This window comes from Falco cherrug, chromosome 6 (genome assembly GCF_023634085.1).
Source record: "Falco cherrug isolate bFalChe1 chromosome 6, bFalChe1.pri, whole genome shotgun sequence".
Classification (NCBI taxonomy): domain Eukaryota; kingdom Metazoa; phylum Chordata; class Aves; order Falconiformes; family Falconidae; genus Falco; species Falco cherrug.
Genome location: NC_073702.1, coordinates 18861423 through 18883965, shown reverse-complemented (window position 1 = coordinate 18883965; position 22543 = coordinate 18861423). Strand labels below are relative to the sequence as shown.

The window sequence follows — 22543 nt, the reverse complement described above, 5'->3', positions numbered from 1 at the left end:
ACTGACAGTTAAATAAAACACAAATATTTTCAGCTTTGATTTGGGGACTTCTGACCAAGGTGTAGTGACATGTTGGCTATATTGTGACAGGAGAACCTTCTTACATTGGTGTGAATATAGAAGTCCTCTAATATTTGAAACACGATCTTTCAGTAGGTTTGCTGTCTATCATTAGGTTCTAAGTCCGCTTAAGCTGAAAGCTTCAAAAGGCGTTAGGATATTTTGCCTCTAATACTTGGAGTAAGAGAAGAAACATTTTTTTCTTCCCTTCTTATGGTGAGTTTTGGAACTGGCAAACAAACAGCAGTGCTTTTTGAAGCTCTGTATGATAAGCAAAGAAAGGTAAGTTTCCTTTGTGAATAGGAACAAAGAGTTCCTTGAAGCAGCTTTCAAGTTGCTAAAACCAATAATCTTGTTGTTTATAGGAGTAGTAATTGTCACCTGGAACAAAAAGGTGGAATGTGTTGTTTTTTTTTTTTTAATCAAATACAGAGGATTCATGTTTCTGAAAACAGATAATTTAAGGGTAAGCCTGAAAAATCCCATCTTTCGCACGCAAAAACTAGCTTGGAAATGCAGATGCTTACATTTGGGTAAATTGGTAGGGACAGAGGATATTAGATTAAATTGATAAGTTCATATGGGAAACATCTTGAAATTAGATGCTTCTAATAAAACAGGACATCAAAGATGTTATTCATACAATCTTCTACTTTTTGTGAACTCTTCATTACTCTTTGCGGACTCAGTATGGGAGTCGATTGGTGTATTTAGCATTTTGCCTTGCCTAAAGCCCCATTGCACTTGCTTGTATCTGAAGTTGCTATAAGGAAAGAAAGAATTAATATGTAAAAACATAGAGCTAGAAAAAGTTGTAAGTTAAAGCTGGTATTCTTTATGAGGGTTGTCTACAAAGTGGCACCTGTATGGTTACTGATCTCTTGCTGGCATGGAAGGCTTTAAAAGGTAGGTCAGACCTGACCTATTTGTAAGGATATACATTATTTGCAGATACAGATGTTCAAGAAACTCTCCAACAGACTCGCTTCAGGTCAGACTTCTTTTGAGCTAACACTTGTTTGCAGTCTGTACTTCTGGGCGAAGTGTCTGGCAGGCATTGTAACTTGAATGTGCTGTGACATACTACATGACCCGTACTGCATGCCTTTGTTTACACTGTTATACTGCAACAAAACCAGACTTTTTTTCCTTTTTTTTTTTCTCCCCTCCCCCTCTTCTCTAATATAGATTGGGGGCTGCTGCAGTCTTAATGTCTTTTCTGTACGTGACAACAGATTATCTCGAATTCCCACTGAAATTTCACAAGCCACTGAACTTCATGTTCTGGATGTTGCTGGAAACAGGCAAGAGATTTTTGTATTGTCATGTTCTTTTGCTGGATTTACTTAATTCTTTCTAACAATAAAAGATATTATGTCTAAGAATGAAGTAATAAAAAAACAGTTACAACTTTTGTTTAGCATTACTGTTGAAATTGTCAGAGTAGTCTTCCCCCTTGGCCCAAAGTAGCATAATTTGTGTGTTGTCATGAGTACATTTTCTGGATTGCTTTGACCATGAGGGAAAGATAGAATTTAAAAAAACCCCAACCTCTGGATTTGTATATTTCTGAATTTAAGCAGAGAAACTAGGCAATTTGGTAGAGCTTCAGGGTAAACTACCAGACTTGATGTCAAGTAACACTAATACTGAGTCTTGGAGATACAGTGCAAGTAACAAATAATGCCAGTTTGATCTTGTAGCTTCTTGTGAATCTTGGTTGATATGCTTCAGACACCAAAATGCAAAAGGGAGTGGATTGAAGCAGAAACCAGCAAATTAGTGCAGTTGCTCAGCAGGAAGTGAAATGGAAAAAAAAAGGAGGAGAAAAAAAACCAGGGGGAAAGCAAATGGCATCTCATCTATGCAATGTAATTGTCTCATAGGCACTTACATGTTTCTGTTCTGGCAATTGTTTATATCTAAGGCTCCAGAGCAGAAGCAGCTGTCTGCCTTCCAGGGCATTTTACTGCAGTAAAAAAAGCTCAGCGTTGTTTTGTCTGTTATTCACAGCTACAGAAAATTATGGTAAAAAGTTAAGCTGCAGATTCTCTTTAAAAGAGTGGAGTAGTTGGAGCTGATGACTAGTGCAGTGCCTTCTATTAGAGGCATTAATCTCAACCCTGTTTATTCCAGCTCAGGAATGTATACTTATGAGTCAATGTCATGAACCATCTATTAAATCTCATAGAGGTTGCCCTGACTTTCTTACTTTTCTTCTTTGAACTAGGCTGACGTATCTTCCCCTTTCACTGACTACCTTAAAGCTGAAGGCTTTATGGTTGTCTGATAACCAGTCCCAACCTTTGCTGACGTTTCAGACTGACACAGACCCTGAAACAGGAGAAAAGATTTTAACATGTGTATTACTTCCTCAAATGCCTTCTGAGCCTGGTTGCCAAGGTAAGTGCCTAGAATCAGTTTTTTCCTTACTACTACTTTGTTTACTGTGTTGTTGAATCCATAAAGGTTTGTAAAACATGCATAAGCTCTAATGAACAAAGAGTAGCAAAGCTCTAATTGAATTCTCACTATTAAACTTAGGTTTGTTGTTTTTTGGGTTGGGGTGTTCTTTGTGGTGTGTGTGTGTTTTGTTTTGTGTTTGTTTTTTTTTTTTTTTGTAATCGTACTAGTTTTCAGAAGACTTGAAGAACATGGCTGTGAGTGTTATTCAAAGTACAATTATACCAGCTACGATAAATAAAATACAGACCTGGAAGGAGACCTAATCATATCATTATTTGGAGGCTTGCCAGTGGGCCATGTAGTGGTGTCCATATTTGTGTACATTGATTATACATCTTAAATACATATATATGTAGTGAAAATCGGTGGCTTTCCAATTACAGTCTCTTTACCAGAAAAATAATTGCATATTTAGTAAAAAGCAGTAGGCGTTTTACTTTTTAGCAAGAAAATTTTTCTTTCAAAGTACTGTACAATAACTTTATTATAATCTTCAACAAATGTAGAATTGCAGTATAAGTTGGGTTTACCTTTTATACTGGAACTTGCCTTGGGGTCAGGTGAAACCATGAACTCTTTCACTGTTGGCTGGGTTGCTGTTCTAGTAATTTCTGGATGGTTTTTTGTCCTCAAGCTTTTATAGCTATACATGAACATTCAAGGGGACTCATCTGAGCTAATACTTAAAACTTAAAACTTGCTGTAATCACTGAAGAGTAATGTATTCCATCCAAGAACAGACTTTTAAAGATAAATCATGTAGATTCTTCTCCACTGAGTACAAAGGGGGCCCGTTATGAAATTGCATGAGGATAAAAACTCAGCTGTAGATATCTGTATTGAAGGTATCCAAACTTACCTAGATTAATCCCAGTCTTTCAATACTGTGCAGCTGCAGCAAATAGAAATCATTAAAACAGTCAAGTGTAGAAATGGCTCTGTTTTGTGTCAACTTCTGGATTTTAAGAATGCAAACTACATTAAGAATTAAAATAAGTAAACTAATTGACCCTTTTATATTTAGAGAAGAGTAGCTCAAGAAGAGTGACTGAGGTAGACTGACTTTCTCTAAACTACTAGAAATTAGATTTCCTCCTCTCCAAATGAATCTTGTGGCTTTAAGTCTATAAGGCTTGGAATTAAGACTGTTGGACATATATGCCTGGCAAAACTAGGATGAGGTCAGTAAAAGCAATAATCCTGTGTTACGGAATGCCATTTAGGGAACTGGCTAATGTCAGGTGGCAACCATGATCCAGAAGAAAAGCATGTATAATGGCAAGTATATTAAATGATATAATCAGTACTCTTAAAACTGCCACAAACCTGAAACAGTTCCAAGTACAGAAATTTCTCATTGTATACAGAAACTATTTATTGTGTGTACTTGACAACAGAAATTTATGCAAGTTCTGTTCTCTATGAAAAAAGTAAAGTAGCTGATTGTAACTCTTGGATGAGTGATTGGTTGGCTGTTGCAGTTATTAACAATGTAGCATGTTGATGTTTTAGACCTGCTGTGAACGTTCAGTTACGTTTCGCTGTTCTAACAGATAACCTACCCCGATGTGGTGCACTGGAGAGTTTGGTAAATGAAATGTCAGATGAAACATGGAATGAGCGGGCAGTGAATAGAGTCAGTGCGATTCGCTTCTTAGAAGATGAAAAAGATGAAGAGGATAATGAAATGGTATGTTTTCCAAGACTTTTGATACCTGCAGACGCTGACTTTAATGCAAAAGTGTAATTTGTATCTGAGCTCTCTCGCTGTAAATATTTCAGCTGTGACTGCATGCTTTTTGCACATGTTTGTAGCAGAAACTGTTCATGTTGACTGCCAAAACTTTTCATATTGACTTAAAATGCCTTTTAATATTATTTTTTTCTGCCTTGAGTATAACTTTTGTGTTCTGATTGAGAACAGTCTTTGTTTTGCTTTGTTTTGCTGTGTCTGCTCAGGTGGTTTTCCTTCCAGAATCTTTCTCTGCATCTGTGAAGCTTTACTGCCTGAAAGTATATGGGGTCTACTTTAGGTTTCTAGCACGTGTCTCCATTAAGTTTGCCATTATTTGTCTCTAATTTCTATTGCCAACCTATCCCCCCCTCCCCTTTTTTTTTTTTTCTCCCCCCTCCCTTCACCATTTGCATCAAAACAACCATCATGTCCACAAACAGCAAGAATGTTGCTCATTAGTTTCCCACTTAAACAAAGGATGTGGGAACATCTGTCACTGTACTTATAAGACCTCTCCATTAAGTTGGGCTCTGCATGTCCTGAAGATCAAAACACAAAGTGATCTTTAGCTTTACTAACTTCCATTAACAATTAAAACTTTGTAAAGATCAATAAGACTGCTTCAGGCAGATTTTCAGCTTGCTTCTCTGATGCTCTAAAAACTTGCTGGCGGTCCTCGTTAGAGCTCAGCTTGAGATACTTGAGGGCACTGCCTGGCTTGTAGCACACTAGTAACATGGTCTTACTTTATAACGCAAGTAGAAGAATTCTTAGTAGGGAAATAAACATTTATGTTTTCAAGTAAGGTTGTTGCTTAATCCAAAGCAGCAGAAACTAAATGTCTCTGGCAAGCATGGTTCATAGACTTAACTGATAACAGAGTTCAGAATGATGCTTCTTAACCACTTGCCAACCTGAGAACGTCTATACAATAACAAGGGCTCGTGTTAATGATAACTGCTTTCAGTCATATTACAGCCTGACTTGAGGCAAGAGCCTTTTTAGGGGAAAAAGAAGTTTACAATCCTACTGGGGAGGCAAGAAGGGCAGGTTTCCAAAGCAGTCTTGACCAATGCACCAATTTGTGGGTCATCAGTTCCACTGTGATTGGCACAGTTTACATGCATAGCGCTGAAAAGTAATTGCATGTATATATGTATTATACTGATATATATCTGTGCAATTATTCTTGTTCTGTTGGTCTCTGATCTGGATGCTCACTGGTGTCTTTGTGAATTTTGTTTTCATTGTAAAGGTTTCAGCACGGTGATGTTAGACATTCTCGTGTCTAAGATGGGAGAGAAATGCTCCCTTTTATTCTTTTCAAGATACTTGTTCTCAATTGACAAGAGAACCGAAGTGTGTGGTGTGGCTGGAAGGCATACAGGGCTCCACACAAACATGTAACTGAACCTGTAAAGAGATCTTGCGGGATTCCTTCAAAACCAGCTGAATGCTTTTGTTCAAAATGTGATCTTAAATCACTTGGATGGTTTTTGGGGACAAAAAAATAATTCCCAACTATATTTATAAAAGGATCTTCATAACTTGTAATTTTAATTTGAGTGGCTTTCAGATTAGTAGGTCAAGAGATGAAAAAATTTGCTCCTAGACAGTTCTTAAAATCTCTTTCACTGTCTTCATAAACCAGCAGCTATGAAAATAATGTTCAGCATAGAGCATCATAGTTTGAAAAGGAAAAGAGGGAAAAGAAATAAAAAGATTGATACCTAATACTTGGTATGTGAATGCTAAAGCCTTGAAAGTGTATGTTGTTTTTCAAAGAGATGAAGGCAAAACCACTTTTTGCGCTGTTTATTTTTAGAGAACACTTCTAAGGCGAGCCACTCCACACCCTGGAGAATTAAAGAACATGAAAAAGACAGTGGAGAATTTACGGAATGATATGAATGCTGCTAAAGGACTGGATTCAAACAAAAACGAGGTCAATAATGCCATTGACAGAGTGACCACTTCTGTGTAGAGTTTCATCTCCAGGTTTTACCTCCTGTGTCTTCCCCTGCTGTTGAAATGTTCCTGTCATCTTCTGGGACCTCACTGAGCCCCTTTTTGTTTCAACCAGAACATGATTCATCGTCTCCATATATGTGAAAAGTGCTGCCCAGTGGAAGAAAGTGCCTTATTTCATCCAGGCAGTGAATCAGTAATTTCCAAATCAATATTGTAATTTTAATAGTGCTAGGCTTTTTTAAGTATAATACACTACTGTATGCAGAATACAATATTTTTGTCTTAAACACAGGGGAAATAATGCTTTTCTTTTCCAGAGTGCTGGGATATCTTTTTCCCAGTGGCTGGATGTGCTGGTGAGAAATATAGTTTTGTGGAAAATTGATACACTTTTTTTATTTTTTTGGCAGCTCAGATGGTGTAAATTTTAAATTTTTGTATAGGACTTTCATAACAAGATGATGTATTTCATTTTTAAGAGAAAATTTATCTTGAGCGGTACATATTTTAGTATTTGTGGAAGAGAACAAGTTTCATGGACAACTGTATTCATTTGTATGTACCACCCATTGTGCCTTACTGTGTCTGTATGTCGTATTAGTCCTAAATATAGCAATTCTCAAGGAAAGTAAGTAGATTAAACCTTGGTCTCCTGTTTTAGATATGTATTTCTTTTCAGACAGTAATTTGTTGGGATTTTTACAGCAGAGGATTTTTGTTTATATCATGGGATTTTAGGTCGTGAAGCACAAATGTTAGTTTTGTTGTAAACAAAATTAAGATTAAAATGACCAAACTGCTATTGTTTATTACATAATGCACTCACACTTTAACTTAGTTGTAATGAAACATCTTGTTTTGGATGCAGCATTGCGTTGCTGTCACTAGGAATTCATGCTTCCATTGATGTTTTTTTTAAATGTGCCATCTGTAAAATAACTTGAAAAACAGCACGATAACTTTCAAAAACACGGTATGAAACTAGTTTTATGTATTACACAAGAAAGCATGAGTCTTTGAAGTGCTTTGGTGGTTTTATATAAATACATAAAACCGTAATAAAAAAAATCTTTAAAAGCTTCAGTAGATTTATTGTATCACTAACCATAGCAATTAAAGTATGTATGAATTAATACTGGAATTTACTATCATTGTTACTGTGTTGCACTTCCAGTGGTCCAATGCTGATTTCAAGGTCTTATTAAATCTGTGAGTTCTGGTTTGTTTATAAAGGTAAGTATTAACTGAGCTGAATTTGCTAAATAGCAATTTTGCAAAGGCTGATAAAGATTGCTTTTGGTGTCTCTGGGTTCTGCATGTGCCATGAGCTAACAAAGATCACTAACCTGTTTGGTGCAAGGACTTGAGCAGTCCGAGTTCAGAGTGAGGATTTGACATACTTTGTGTGAGCTAATGCAATGAACCTAAATTTGAACAAAATTAAAAACATGACACTTCATGTATGGCCAACCATGTCCCTTCTCCTGCTGAATACTTCTTCTAGTAAGTATTGGTTGTATGAGGGTTTCTGGGGAAGACTGGAAAGGAGGAGATCAGGGAAGTCATAAAACCTTTGGCGTTAAAATTAATAACTGAGGTATTTGATAATTTTTGTAATTTAACTTTCTAATTTTTTATTTGAAGCTGTTACAAAAGGCACTCCTTTCTTTTTGATATTGAACAAGTAGGTATTGCGAGCCCTCTGCAGATATTCAAATCCAGCCTGGCAAAATACATGAAACTTTTATGATTTCTTATCATTCCAAAGATTCCTCATTTAAGCTTCAAGACATGGTCTCTTTGCAGTTGGTGCTGCAGGTCGATAGGTGTTAGGTTAGCTCAGGGGTAGTGCATTTCATTCTTCCCAGGGCAGAGTTCTCCTGGTTATTCTTGGTAAGCTGCTGTTAGAATAAAACCAGAAAGAAAATGAGGTTTTGGCACAGCTGCCTCCAACTGTGGGCAGAATTTTCTTTTTAAAGTACTTACAGGGGTTGACACAACAGAAGTTTAAAAGTATAGAAAACTCTGTACCCAGAGTTCAAGTAAACCTCAGCAAGCTCATGCGAGATGAAGACGATTTCCTAAAAAAGACAGACCAGAGCCAAAGGCAGCAAGACTCTGCTCTGGTGCCAGTTTTTCATTTGGAGGCTGTGGTTTGTTTCAGTTTTAGCATCTGCTCTGGATACAAACAGGAGAGCTCCATCAGCAAGATGAAATGAATGTGTAAAGGCTGGATTTGGGCCTTGCCTAACATGCCACCAGATTAAAATAATTAACCACCTCTGTGCACGTACTCCCTCCTGCTGAAGTCCAGACAAGACGTGAATCTTGTTACAGCTTTGTGACAGGAGCTTTGTCACTAGGCAGTCGCTTTCTGTACGCTCCAGCAGGCTTGTGGAGGCTGCAGCGCAGCCCAAGAGCTCGCCAGAAGGCAGGCGCTACTTGCTGTGTCGGCTTTGACATGAAGTAATTGGTCAGCAGACAATTTATTTTTATCTTTAGCTTTATTTTTATTTAATAGTGGAAGGAATATTTGTTTTGGTTTCTCTGGCTGGGTGATCCAGGCTTGTTGCCTTCACTGGGGACAGTTTCACATTCCTACACCCTAGCGTGGCTGGTCTCCTTGTGGTCATGTCAGATGGAGACAGGTGGTATGAATTGCTTAGTGAAATTGTTTGCCTCCATTTCTAAAAGACAACAAATTGAGCTCAGACTGGATGCCAAGGGTTGCTGGATGAGAGGTTGGAGGAGCTGAAGTCCACCATCAGCCCATCCTGCTACTATCCCCGAGGGAGTATTGGCGTTTCATGATTTTGACTGCCGCCTGTCTTCACATTGTGGAGCTGTGTAATGGAAGTCTGGATTTTTGTTGCCTTTTTCACTGGGTGTCTGGGGAGATCTGAAAGAGGAGTTGCATTTTTCAGTCTTCTGCACTAACACTGTATAGCCCTATGTTAATGTCTTTTGTTTATGCTCTCTGGGTGAGGCGATTTGAGATCCTGCTCTGCTGCAGGTAGGTCAGCAGTATATACGTTCAGCATGGGGAGTTTGAGTCTGGCAACAAGTGCGTTTTTCCAGGCTAGTAAAATCTTGAGGTATGACAACAGCTGCTGGTGGAGTGGAGTACTAGCAGTTGAAGTGTCATTTGTTTTCAGGGCTTGGAAAGATGCCTGGATACTCCCTGTGCAAACAGTGACAAGTGGCGACCCTCTTCCGCAAATCCTAAATGTCTGGTTCACTGGAGCTTTATCATGAAAGTGACTTACATGTCATTCCACCTAATCGAACCTCAGCAGCCTAGACCCTAGCACTCCCTCTGATCTCTCGGAGGATCCATATGTGTGCCATTTTATAAAGTGGTTTAGGTACACTTGTCAATAAAGTTGTCAACAGTGTCAATAAAGTTCCAGGCAGTTTTAACAGTATTTTATAGCCAGAAAAAGCTGATGATGTTTGTTATGCTGAAGCAGTGTGTGTCCTTGAAAGCCTAAGTCCTCCTTTCACAGACTCTGGCTCTTTTCTTTTGCTGTTGCTTTGAGGGGCCTGAGTAGTGAATATATTTTGTAAGCATAACGTATATTTTCTCTGTAAACTGCTTTTTCAATTGCTTTGTGAGTCTTTTTGAGAGACTGGTTTAATGCAAGGAAAGAAACACTACAAAATCTGCACGCTGCTTATTAGCTATAAAGAGGTAACTGGGGAAAACCAATTGACGGTGGTGGTGGAGTGGATTTAATATTAACCTGTCCGTTACTGCATGCGAGTTCTCCTTACTGAAAGGCACAGTTCCATAGTTTTACAAGAATGGGGGTGGGGGGTGGGTGGGGTAGCGCTCTCCCGGTACCATTGTTAGTGTAGTCAGTGTAGCAACAGATTTTTTTCCATCCTGTGTGTGTTGCTCCAGGCTTTTTCCACAGCGTTCATATAATTTATGTGTCAAGACTATTTTTCTGGCTTACGCTCCATATTTTTGATAATCAGCATACTGTGGGAAAGTGCGTACTGGAAACGTGCATACCGCTGTCCTTTCCAGCAAGTGCCTTGTTTGTGTCCAGGGACAGGCTGATCAGCCTGCTTGTCTGATATTGGTGCTTTACTAGTGCTGGGTGGACTGTTTTTAGCTGATTAGCTGTTTAACAGATTTCACTACTTGCTGCTCATGAATTTAGCTTTTGAGGAGAGGAGTGACACCAGAATTATTTTTTTTTTTTCCAAGTATATTCTTTAGTATACAAGTTGACCCTCTCCTTGTTCACTGTAAAGGTCTACCTCCCACTGGGGCCGAGGCATACTATTTATCAGAAGCGTCTAGACATTTTGTTAATGGGGAATGCACTGCCATTCTTTGCCTCAGCTCCAGGAAATAAAATTACTTTAGTTTTTCAGTTGCCTTGTAAAGACTGTTTCCCCTCTTTAGTTTTCATCAAACACACAAATCTGTTTCCATGCTTCAGTTGCTGTCAGAGAAGATGACAAAAGCTGACTGGTCTTGGCTATCAATAATGTTTTGGGTGTTCCCTTCCTCCTGAACCAGTTGTGACATTTTCAGAGGGACAGTGCCATTCTGAAGTCAGGAATATAATCAGTATTCAACCAGCTTAATTTAAAAATCTCACTTTTTTCAAGAGGAAAAGCAGATACCTGGTTTGAGGACAGCTTTGTGAGCTCCTCTGCAGAAGCCGTCTTCTCTCCTGGTGGTTGTTGGAGACACTGTGCGTTTTATCGCCTCTTGTACAGTTATTGTGGGAGCACGGTGGCCAGTCCTGGGTTCTGCGGCGCAGAGGGCTTTGAGGAGCTCGGTTTGTATGGCTGGGCTGTGCCTCGGGCTAACTTCAGGAGCAAGGGTTCGTGGCAGCCTGATTTTTAAATCTATAACTTGTTCAGGGTGTGCCTCTTAACACTGATGTTGTTAGTCTGTTAACACTGAGATCTTAAGACGTAGATTATCTTTATACAGGGGAAGTCCTCTTCTGAAAAGTACAGCATCAGTGTTGTCTGTGGGAAGAACTCTGTGTTCCTCAGTGATGTTTTGGAGAAGGGATTTAGCAAATCTCCCCTGGCGTTATTACCGGGAAGCGGACACCTGATGTCCAGTAACCTTTGACACTTTTTCTCTTCATGGTCATCTGTTGCTGGAGAATGTTGTCTTCACTGAAATCTCTGGATATGCAGCTGGAGGCATGGTGACAGCCATACCTAACCTGTTAGCAACACGCACTGCAGTAGACATGTTACTGACTGTGTTAACTTTCCTCAGAATCCGTGGATGCGCACACACACACACACACACACACAGAGCTTGCAAATGCCACCAAAGCATCAGCAGCTTGAATTTCGGTTTGTAAGCATCCCCAGAATAATACAGAGATGAACTTAACTCTTCAAAGTTAGTTTTGTGTTGGACTAAAACTACTTTTGGTCCTGAAGCAAACTTGACCAAATTATTGGACGGTGCTACTGATAGAAATAGTTTGATTCTCTGATCTCTCCCAATAATTTTCCAGTTTTACCCAAACCCAAGATCAATGGGCTGCATGAAACCATTTTGAAGTAGTTCTTAGAAGATATGATTATCCTGTATTTCTGGAAGATTAAACAAGGCACGGCTTAATTATAAACATGAGTGAATGTCTGTTGTTTGTTGATGACATCGTGGACTTCTGCTAAGCAACTTCAAACCAAACCAAAATCTAAACTAACTAGCACAAGGAATGATTGTTTGAATATTGCTGATAATTATTTTTTTTCCATTCAAAAGGGGAGAAAACTGCAACTTTGAAGAGCATTTGCATAGTGGATGTTTTTAGAATAACCTACAGCAATTATTTCTTTTTTTTAATGGCTTCAGGAAATTAAAAAAAGTCTCATCTGGCTGGTTAATACTTGAACACTGAAGTTTAGAATTAACTCATGTATCTACTGCTAGCAAGGTTTCCCTGTGGAAGGCTTGCTTCAGTAATCTGTTCAGGCAGCTTTTATGTTGCCTCTTCTACAGTTAAAGCATATTCAAGGGTGCCTTTGTTTCTGCAGCATTTCATTTAGCTTTCTTATTTCATGTGAATCGCACAAAGCTCTTTTAGAGACAGCCTTTTGTACTTTAAAAAGGGAGTGAGTCTGAAATAGTGTTCAGTTAGTGGAATATGTATAGTTATGTGTGTGTATATATATATATATATATACAATTATGTATAGTATAAAAAAAAAGTGATTATGTTCCAGGAAATACATCTTTAAAGATATTTTCTTTCCTGTATTTGCTAAGCTATTTAAGCAAGTCTTTTTTTTAAATATAAAAATAGGCAAGAATGTGTGTTTGTAGTTTTGAGTTGAAATATAGTAGCAGGTGTATAACTAATCAAAATATCAAAATAACTGAAAGAAAGCACTGGCTTCTACTTGCTGGTGACCAGGTTATTGCTGTAAGCAGGGTGTTTCATTGTCACTGTGTGGTTTCAGTATGGTACTTCAGAAATGTAAGTGGTTTTCTTGTCCTGGCTTTTATTGTTAAGGTGGTCTGGATTCTTTTTCATTTGCCAGAATGATTTAGGGTGATATGTAGCATTTGCACACGTTTGTTGCCTGGAGGAAATTCATTGTCTAGAGGATTTATTAGTGAGATCTTATCAGAATAGACACCTTGTACTTTATGAGAACAGTTTGTGCCCGTAACGTACAGGGTTATGGCACAGAGGAATATTTATGTTCTGAAGAGACAGCCTTTGAAAACGTGAAAAACATGTTGAAAGGAGGTGAAATGGGAGCCCACCTGATTTGCTGGTGAAATATTGAAGGGAAATCTTACTAATCAGTTAGGATCATTGCTAATGAAGGGAGATGAAAAATGTATTTCCATGGAACATAACTGATGAGGCTGATAAATAGTTTTTCCCTCCAGACAGCACTCCTGCATTTAAAAAAATCAGTGTTACACAGTCCTGTGAAGTTTCAAGTCCTGAATACTGAATTTGCCTTCTTTCTTTGTTTTATTCCAAATATTTTTAAGAGAATATAAAGCTATGTGCCTCACTCGGTGTTTGCTACTAATGACTTAAACCAGTGACCTTTTTAATTTTTCTGGGACTCAGCTTCCCCACGTATATAACACAAGAAGAAACTTCCTACCTGGAAGCAGAAGAAACTACTTACCTGGGTAGTAAGAAGATCAATTGTCATCTGTAAAATTCTGTAAGACAAACTGATTTTTCTCTCTTAACGTTAGGCTATTTGCCAGTAGCCTCTTATGTCTTGAAGCATGGTTCTGTAGTATATAATATCATGAGAATGAACTAATAAATTGCTGGAGGTTTTCTAAGATAACTTTATTTTTTGAGTACAAATCTACTATCTATTAGCTGAACTGTAGTAATTTCTGCCTTGAGGGGTGATGGAAGCTTATTACACATCTAACACAATTTTCGTTTATACATCAGAGTATTGATTTGGTTTTATTTTTTGGGAGAGAAAACAAGGTCCAGTAAAAAAATCAGATCAAGTAGTGGCTTTGCATTAAAGCACAGCAAACAGAGCTGCACCTTCCATCGCTTCCTTGTAGCAAACTCTGCATGTGGCTGGCCTCACTAAGAACTTGCAGCGTTGTGTAGCACCTTGGCTACTCTTGGCTTTGTCCAAAAGGATGTGAAGAGCCGGGCATGGTAACAGCCTGGTGGTCTGTGGGCCTTGCAATAGCATAACTGGTGTTCTCTGTTCCTCACATATTGCTACTGAACTCTGGATTAGAACTCCACTATCATCTTATTTCTGCTCCCTGCCCTACCCCCCCCTCCCCCCTCACGCTTTTTCTTCCACCAAAAAGGATGGAGCTGTAAAAAATAATTGAGGATTAAGATTTGTTTTCACAGTAACATTAGCCTGTGCTCACAGCAGCAGCATTCATTAGCTTTCGTTCTCCATTGTATTTTATGAAAGCAAAATCCACAGGGTGTTTTGCTTACAACAGGTGCGTGCAAATGTAGGCTAAAAGGTACTTCTGGTTGTTCCATTCAGTCATTTGCCGTTGGTATAACCAAACTGTGAAACTGCTTTCAGTAAGGTAATGCCATCCCTGGTGTTGTATAGACCTAGTGAAAATGTGAACAGCTTTTACCCAGAATTGTCATTTTGTTTCTATTTAAAGTGCTGCAGATGAAGAATATTGAGACTAAAATCTCTTAGGTTACAGTAGATGTGAAGCAGACACTGAATTTCCCTTATAGCTGTATGTCAGTGTGAGGAAAAGCCGTAGGAGAAGACGGGCAGGGAGCAGGAATGCCCTGCAGCTCTGCCTTCCCAGTTTGGCTGTGAGGGACTATAGGGATGTAAAATCTACTGATGGACATCAGCTTGCTCCTTGTGTACTGCGTATGGGAGGCTACCACAGCAGCTGAATGTATTCCTAAGATGGTGAAGCAATTGTCAGCATAAGCTTAATTCAAAATCTTGTATCTGTTACCTTGAGAGAATAGCATTTTACTGACTTGCTTACAGAATTTGGCAGGCTGGGTTTGAGAAGCTGTTGTTTAGGATTAGGGACAAGGGTCAAACAAGGATGAGCTGTTCCCTTGAAAGAAATTAAATGCTTCACTGTACCTGTGTTTATTTTCAGAGTGAAATTGTTTTACGACTTCCTAATGAGCTTAAAAGTTGACAAGGATTTAAACTGTCTCTGGAAATACCCTAAACACTGGCAGGTGTCACCTTAGATATTCTGAAATAAACCCAGACCAAAGCAATAGCAAACAATTTCAGCTAGCATGCTATTTACCTATCTGATTAGAATTGCTATCCAGCTAGTTGATATCCACAGGAAACAAAACTTCTATTTAAGGGTGCCCTGTGTTTCCTTATTCAAGGCAAGCATAAAGAAACACGAGGAGATACCCTGCCTTGCATTTTGAATGGTCAGGAGGAACAGGAGCCACTACTGTGTCATGGTTGTTTGTGCTGCTTTCGCATTCAATTCACTGATGAATTAAGCTGGCAATCAGCTCAAGAGTCCTGGGTGATGTGGTTTAGAATATCCAGAAGCGCGGGCTATTTATCAGCAAACAGTGGTATTGCTGAGTGTCAGTGCAGTTCGAAATGTGGTTTAACAGCAGTTTCCTATAGAGGCCAATCATACCTTCTACGTACAATGCAAATAATCCTTTGTGGGGCTTATGCTCATATCAACACTTAAAGTCCTATAGTCTTTTTCAACGAGGGGCTGAGAATACCGTCCTTGTCCATTTCCTAGTCTTTTCAGCCCTACTAAAACCAAAGCAAATGAGCTCCTTCTGCACCTGAAGATGAATCAGTATGTCCAGCATGGACAGCCTTGTCCTATCTCCTTTTCTTTCTCAACCTTATATCTAATAGAGATGGTGACATCTGTGGTGCTGGTAAAAGCAAGAAATCTATGTGTGTGTGTGTGTGTGTGTGTGATCATAACCATTCTTCATTAAAAAGGACAAAAAGCTTAAAGAATTGTTAAATCTGAATCAAATACCTGTTTAAACAATATGAAAGTCACTGTGTGCTGCTGATTGCCCCACTGTAAGCTTGTTGATAATTTTTTTGTTAGTTTCTGTTCTCCATCTCTTTGCCTTGTTGGAGCATGTGCTATAATGTGTCTATATGGCATCAGGTTGCTTTCTGCTGTTGGGTTTGTATCGCCGTAAGAAAATTTAAAGGCAAAATTAAGATAAAGCTTAAAAGAAATATGAAGATTACTTTGAAAAATTACTTTTGAAGTTCAGGGAAATTTAATTTCGTATATCTATTTAAGACTCAACTTGTCATGTATGAACTTCTGTGTATGGAGAACAGAGGTTTTTGCATGTAAATCAGTAATGGATGTTTTGGGTAAAGGAGACTACAATCACTTTTGAGAATCAGCAAACCTTAAAAGATCAGTATAGTATTGCATTTTCTGTTGTGACCGTTCAGCAAATGGGACATTTAATTTAATGAAGAATAAAAAGAGGGGGATGACTTGATTGGTTTTTCAACTCGGGTCACTAAAGGTCTAAGTGCTCTTATTTGTTTTCTTAATAGTACAGAGTATAACATTATTGAAGACTGTTGATCATTAATTCTTCTTTACGATGCTGAAGGTGGGCTTGGTTCCGTGCTCACTTAAGTCCCTGAAGGCTTCCACTAATTTCAGCAGCCTTCGTTTGCTCTTTGTATCACCAGTCTTGCCCATTAACTGGCAAAGTGTCTCTGGGACTGAAGGTACCTCTCAAGGTAAAAAGGGGAAAACCAGTATTTACAAGATACTAAAATACCTCGCAGAACTTGCCAGACAATTTCTGCATATACATATTTCAATAACTTTCTTAAAATCTATTCATTGCCTTTTATTTTTTCTTTTCTTCTTTTTTTGTCATCTCCCTCTCAGGACTCTATTAGGTGGCTTCCCAAGTCTCCTAAACTGTACAGTGGCCATAACTGGAGGTCCCAGGGCTCTGGCTGGGCCTCGTTGAAAGGAAAAGAAAGTCTTTATGGTGGTAACCTGTACAAATTCAGCTCTGCTAACGGAAAATGGAGGGAAGGAAGGATCAGTCCCGAACAAGAAGCAGAGGAACTGGAGGATCCTGATGATGTAGGTGGTCTCCTTGAGGTCAGGAGAGACAATGTTGTGTGTCCATCAAGAAACTACGATCTGCTTGCAGTGCTATGCTCCTGAGTGCTTTGGGTCAGCAGCAGGCTGCGCTGCCTGTACTTTCACACCCTTGCTTGTGCAGAGGGTACAGAATCATGTTCAATATTGATTTGATTTCTTTACTTTGCTTGCAATTAAACAATCCATCCAACCCCCAAAAGTACAGTGCAACTTGCAGGTTAAGATGAGTAACCTGAGCAATGATGAGATACGTACTTTTTTTATTTTACTCCTGCTTGTATCCCCAGTTACCAGCATCCCTCCATCTCTTTCAGGTAAGCAGGTTGTTTGCTACAGTGCTTGAAGCTCGGTGTCTCCCAAGGACTGGATGGTAGAAAACTGAGGTTGCGGTGCTAGTCCACTGCATGTTTGGTTTTGGGTAGCTGTTCCAGGATGCTGACAACTGGAAACCCTGGATGCCATGGTTTCTCTAGCCTGTGCCCACCAGGTGTCTGTCACCTGGAAGGCAGCTTGGCTGTCCTCTCAGTCATAGCCTTGGAAAAGGAGGTGGTGATTGCACTCTTACAGCCTTTCCCTTTCCCGGCATTGCTCACATCTTTCCTCCAGATGCTTGCTGAGGGTTGAGGAGGAATTGGGGCTCCTGCTCCTCTTCCAGGACCTCTGCTGCCTTCCTACCCCTGACTGCTGCTGAGTGCTCCCTCCTTCAGCCCCACTCTTAGCTCTTGCTCCAGCCCTGCTCCCCAGCCCCCATGGCAGCCCAGCACTGCTGATGGGTCTGGGTTAGTCAGCCTGGTGCCATGAAAGAGGAATCTCTCTCAAGAGAAGAAAGGTAATTCATGTTTTATGTGAGTTAAAGCTAAATAAATTCCCTTTTAAGTGAAAATAGGAAGTAATCATGCCTTGCTTGCTCTCCTTGGGGTTGGTGATGCTTCTTTCCATCCCAGCCAGAAAAGAGATTGTGGAAAAGCTCCTATACAGATTGAAAAATAGAGTGTCCAGTGGGGTTTCTGCACAGCTGTTCATGGTAATGCCACTGCTTTTTATTTCTGGTATTAAACTTCCAAGCTTATGAAGACATTTATAGGGTTTATTTTCAAAGGTGTTGACCTTTATTTGTTGCGCTGTTTTACTGCCAACAGAAGATACAAGGATTATGGTCATATGAAGACCTGATTCAACCTTATGTATCAAATTAAGGAGTAAAAATCAGCTAAATATAAATAAAGCATCCATAAAATGTGAACAGAATTTGGACGTCATGGCTGAATCTCATTTAACTGCTTTGCCACGCATAACTGATAAGTGGAAAACATGGTGTTTTGCAGTCGAACTCAACTGAAGCCTTAATTGTTTGGTGGATGTGTTTTAATTGGTTTTTTTTCTATTTTCAAGGCTTAAGCATAGGGTGACATTGTCATTTCCTTCCCGCATCTCAGAGTAGGTACAGTTTAGAGCCAGACTTCAAAGCAAGCTTCGGGATGACTCACCTTTGAGACTCTGATTCCAGTGGACCCCTAAATCACTAAGTGTGCAGGTCTCCACTTGCTGCTCTTTGCAGCTAAATAAATTCCATCCAATTATTTAAACAAGATCTTCTTAGAGACGTAGATGCAATCTAGGGCCTTGGCTTTCCTCTGACACCTGTGCTCCCAAAACCAGAATATCAGCATTGAGTAACTGAGAAATGTGTTTTTTTCTGTATGGGAAGCTCTTTCCTTTGCCTCATGTGTGGTTCCTTGCCCTGGGACAGTGGATTCAGTGCTATTGAGCTGCCAGAGGCTGCCCAAAATAGTCTCCTTCTCATGCTTCATCCTCTCAATAGGGCATTGCAGGATTTATTTGGGTATACGTGTGTTGCATATGTGCTTATATGTGCCAGGGGATCTAGTGAAAGGCTGCATGGATCCCAGCGCTCTCCCTGTTCCTGCGATTTCCACTCCCATGTTGAGGGAAAACCATTCCCAGAGAAATAATGGTAAAACAAAGATACTTGTACATTTGCTTTAAAGTTGTGATTTTGTCTTCAGTGAAACAAATCTGAATATACGGCAATGTGATACAGAGGATCAAACCGAATTTACCATGGGTAGTGTCTGGGTATCAGGTGCGTATTCTCCTTGCTGCTGCCGTGTTTACCTTTTTTATCTTTAACCCCCAGGAACCTATTTCCAAGTTTTCTGGCAGCCTTTTTGATACCGATGATAGCATGAGAGATCAAAGGAATACCAGAATGGCTCCTCAAGAAAAGCACAAGTTGGCGATGAAAGGGAAGACTCTTCCAGGGACTAACACTAAGGTGCAGCCACCCATCTCGGCAGCAGGCACCTTCCCTGGGGAGAGCGGACAGATCCCAGAGGAATCAAGGGTGCTGGATGCACCACAGCCCCCACTGAAGGTATTGTACTGCTGCATGGGCTGGGCTTGCTGATGCGGGGGGGACCACGTGTGTGTGTAAGTCCGTGTGTCCATGGGAAAGTCTGCTGCTTGTGTGAGGCAGTTTATAAAACATGCAAAGAAGGGGGGATGTTGCATGTCAGATGTCATGAGACTTACCATTCACTGAGAGTGTAAGCTGAGGTCCTTGCTCCCACTGGCTTATATGGAAAAAAAGTTTTCCGTTAAAAAAAACCAACAGCTTTCATTGTGCCCATTCAATACTGTCTCATTTTATATATCCGATATATATATCGGTATTTTAAGGTCAAGCCACAGGTGTGTGCAGGTGGGCACTCGGCTAAGCCTTCATTTAGTCCATGGTTTAGGAGCAGTGGCATGACCTTACCCTGAGGGCATGAGAAAGCCTCTGTCCCGTGAAAAGAGGTGCGAATGTTCAAATGAAAATTTATCAGTGAGAACTACAAGTTTGGGCTGAAGTTTATGGAGAAAACTATCCTCTGAACTCAATGGATCTGTCCTATCTTGGCATGCTTTGGCATACATGAGGAGGAAACATACTTTATGGGTCGGCTCCCAGGAGTGTCTCGGTACAGATCAAACTTCTGCTGACTGCCTGCGGGTCAGAATTGTGCTGCATCCCCAGGGTCGTGGGATGCAGCACTGGGAAAGGCAGCTCGCCCAGTATGGCACCCGTGCTGGGACCCGTCACCAAAGCACTGCTGGTGATCACGGGCTTGTGAAGTCTCAAGCGTGCAGGTAATGCTAAGTCTAAGCAACATTTGTTAGGGTGATTTTCATTTGATTCATACGGTATTTTCATACCTTTTTAGGAATTAGAAATTTCATGTGAGTATGTTATATGGGCAAGAGTAACTGCATGCATTTGTTAAATTTTAAAGCGCAGCTGTGTTGAAATGTTCTGAATTATAAAATTTAACAAGATATTCAAGCCTGAACTGTCTTAGCGATATGAAGCAAATCAATGAAGATAAGAGCATTTTACTAATGCAGGAAGGTGAAATGCAATTTTCTTTCAGATTCCACTACGCTATGTCAAGGTGTTCTTTAAATTTAAAGTGATTCTTGGTCTAGCAATTAGCAAATAATTATTTACTAATAAGCACGCTATATACTAAATAAGGAAATAACCCCAGTAACTGAGGGGGGAAACTCTTAAATGTAAGCTGTCTTTGGAACTTGAAACTAATTTTATTTGGCCTTTGTTGTGAATCCTGTAAATTCAAAAAATGATCTAACATTTTGTACTAAATTTTTGCCGATACCAGCAGGAGGAGAACAGACTAGATAAATTACAAATTATGCTGCTTTTTTAAAAGCTTCCTGATATTTTTACATTTAAGTCAGTGGTTAGAGTACTGTCAAATCTTTTGATGGAGTTAACAGATACATACCAAAAGTCAGTTAAAAGAAAAAAACCCAACCTGTAATAGTGCTCAAATCCAGTTATCTGCTCTCAAAAGAGGTGAGAGTAAGCAAATCAGGCTGTAGATGAGGTTCCAAAGCAAAGGTTTTTCATAAACTTATTAAAACCCACTTATTTGTCATTTCTGTATGCTGGTGGTGTTGCCATTGTGAATACTTGGTAAATCGGTGGGCTTTATGAAGCAACTGGTTTGGTCAGCAGCCTTACAAAGAGCCTTATATGGTTTTGGCATGACTGTAAACCCTGGAGAAATGATTCATTCTTGGTGTTATTGAAGAGTAGAGGCTAGTCTTGCATGTGCCGGTGTTGAAGCATAGCACCGTTTTTCTTTGGCTGAACTCTACAGGGCCAAAACTGCCAGAGTTCAGATAGATTTTCATTGCTCATGTAATTAATAGGCAATGTTTTTGATTAATAAGGCCACTTACCCATTATAATTCTTTTCCAGGTAACCATTACTGTGTGCAGTCAAATGGGGAGTCTTGGTATTAGCATTGCTGGTGGAAAGGGCTCATCTCCATGTAAAGACAATAATGAGGTGCATTTCGTTACTCAAAATGTATCTATTAATTGTTAGAAAGAAACCGATGAGCAGTTCTTCGAAGCTGTTGTGTTTTGTTGATTTCTTTCTGAGGTTGTCCTCAATGTAACATCACTGTTTTTGTAATAAGGCTAACAAGGGTAAACATGGGTAACATTTCCCAAAGTAGAAGCTGGCAGTAGATTTTGATGGGGAACTTCCTGGAGGGATGATTTTGAAGACAAGACCCGATGTAAGCAAGTGGTTTTCCAATGACAACCTGATGGCTGAAGCACCGTTGGCTGGTTTCCTTTTTCTACTTCAATTTGGGGTCACTCCCTTGGCAATCCACATGCTTCTCCAATCCCATTTGCTCATTCCCAGGAGCTAACTTGATTTGAGAGAACTATTTCTCACATCTTCTCACTTCATTATCATTTAAATAAATCTTTGTTTCCCAGTCTGTCCCCCATGGCGCAGTGTAAACAATTAATGACTTCTGTTCATTGTTGTTTGTGTCAGCCATGGAGGCTTTTTTTTTTTAATTTTTTATTGTCGCTAATGTGCGAAGACATTTAGCTTTTATTTCAATGGAGGCAGCAGAACAACAAGCTTTGAAAATTAATTACTTCCTGTTTGCTTTTTACATTTAAAACCGTGGAAGAAACCCTGTCAGATCTGAAACACCTCTTTTGTGTTATCACAGGGGATGGTGATCCCACGGGTGCTGAAAGATGGTTCTGCAGACCTGGCTGGAGTGCAAGCAGGAGATAGAGTGGCAGAGGTAGAGGGGTTGTTTGTCAGTGATGTGGGTGTGTTCCCTTGTTGTCTTTAAATGAAATCGCTCGGAGTTGGGGAATTTGAGACCTAGATCTAGACTTCCCAAACTGCATTATAAAGAAATTATAATGACATTATATTGTTGTATTCCTCCTTCTTATATTCTGGTTTTCAGATCTTTATGTTCAAGGTGCTTAACAAAATATTACTAGCTAATTCCGAAAAGAAAATAATGGTCTTAGTAAGCAGTGTTGTGAGCACAAATGCAGTTGTACTTTGTCCAAGAAGCTTTCTTATAACACTGCATTAGATCTACTAGATGTTTATTGCAGTTGTTACAAAGAAATATGAACTAGATGAACTCGTTTCTCCGAGGTAATTTTTGGTTGGGAGAGAACAGCTCTAAGTAACACCCCTGATGGAGGCTTACAGTGCAAATGCCAAGGGATAAATCTCTCTTAGGCTGCTCCACCTCAAGCTTCATCTTTCACTCTCTTGAGCCTCAGAGGTTCCCAAGAGCAGTGGTGATCATGTACGATTTTGTGATCCATATTTTTGACCGATTGT

The 22543-nt window shown here is 39.6% G+C and overlaps 1 protein-coding gene across 2 annotated transcripts in view; it reads left to right on the top strand.

The window, feature by feature from the left end:
• LRRC1 (leucine rich repeat containing 1) overlaps window positions 1-22543 on the top strand; it is a 106776-nt gene that overhangs the window by 66785 nt on the left and 17448 nt on the right. The window contains exons 11-17 of one of the 2 annotated variants that reach the window (XM_055714502.1): window positions 1249-1364; window positions 2291-2463; window positions 4080-4216; window positions 16611-16814; window positions 18994-19230; window positions 21125-21214; window positions 21903-21980. In XM_055714502.1, the coding sequence (XP_055570477.1) occupies window positions 1249-1364; window positions 2291-2463; window positions 4080-4216; window positions 16611-16814; window positions 18994-19230; window positions 21125-21214; window positions 21903-21980 (1035 nt within the window). Of the gene's footprint in view, window positions 1-1248; window positions 1365-2290; window positions 2464-4079; window positions 4217-6086; window positions 7316-16610; window positions 16815-18993; window positions 19231-21124; window positions 21215-21902; window positions 21981-22543 lie in introns of those variants that run through there. The other variant, XM_055714504.1, reaches the window with a different exon arrangement.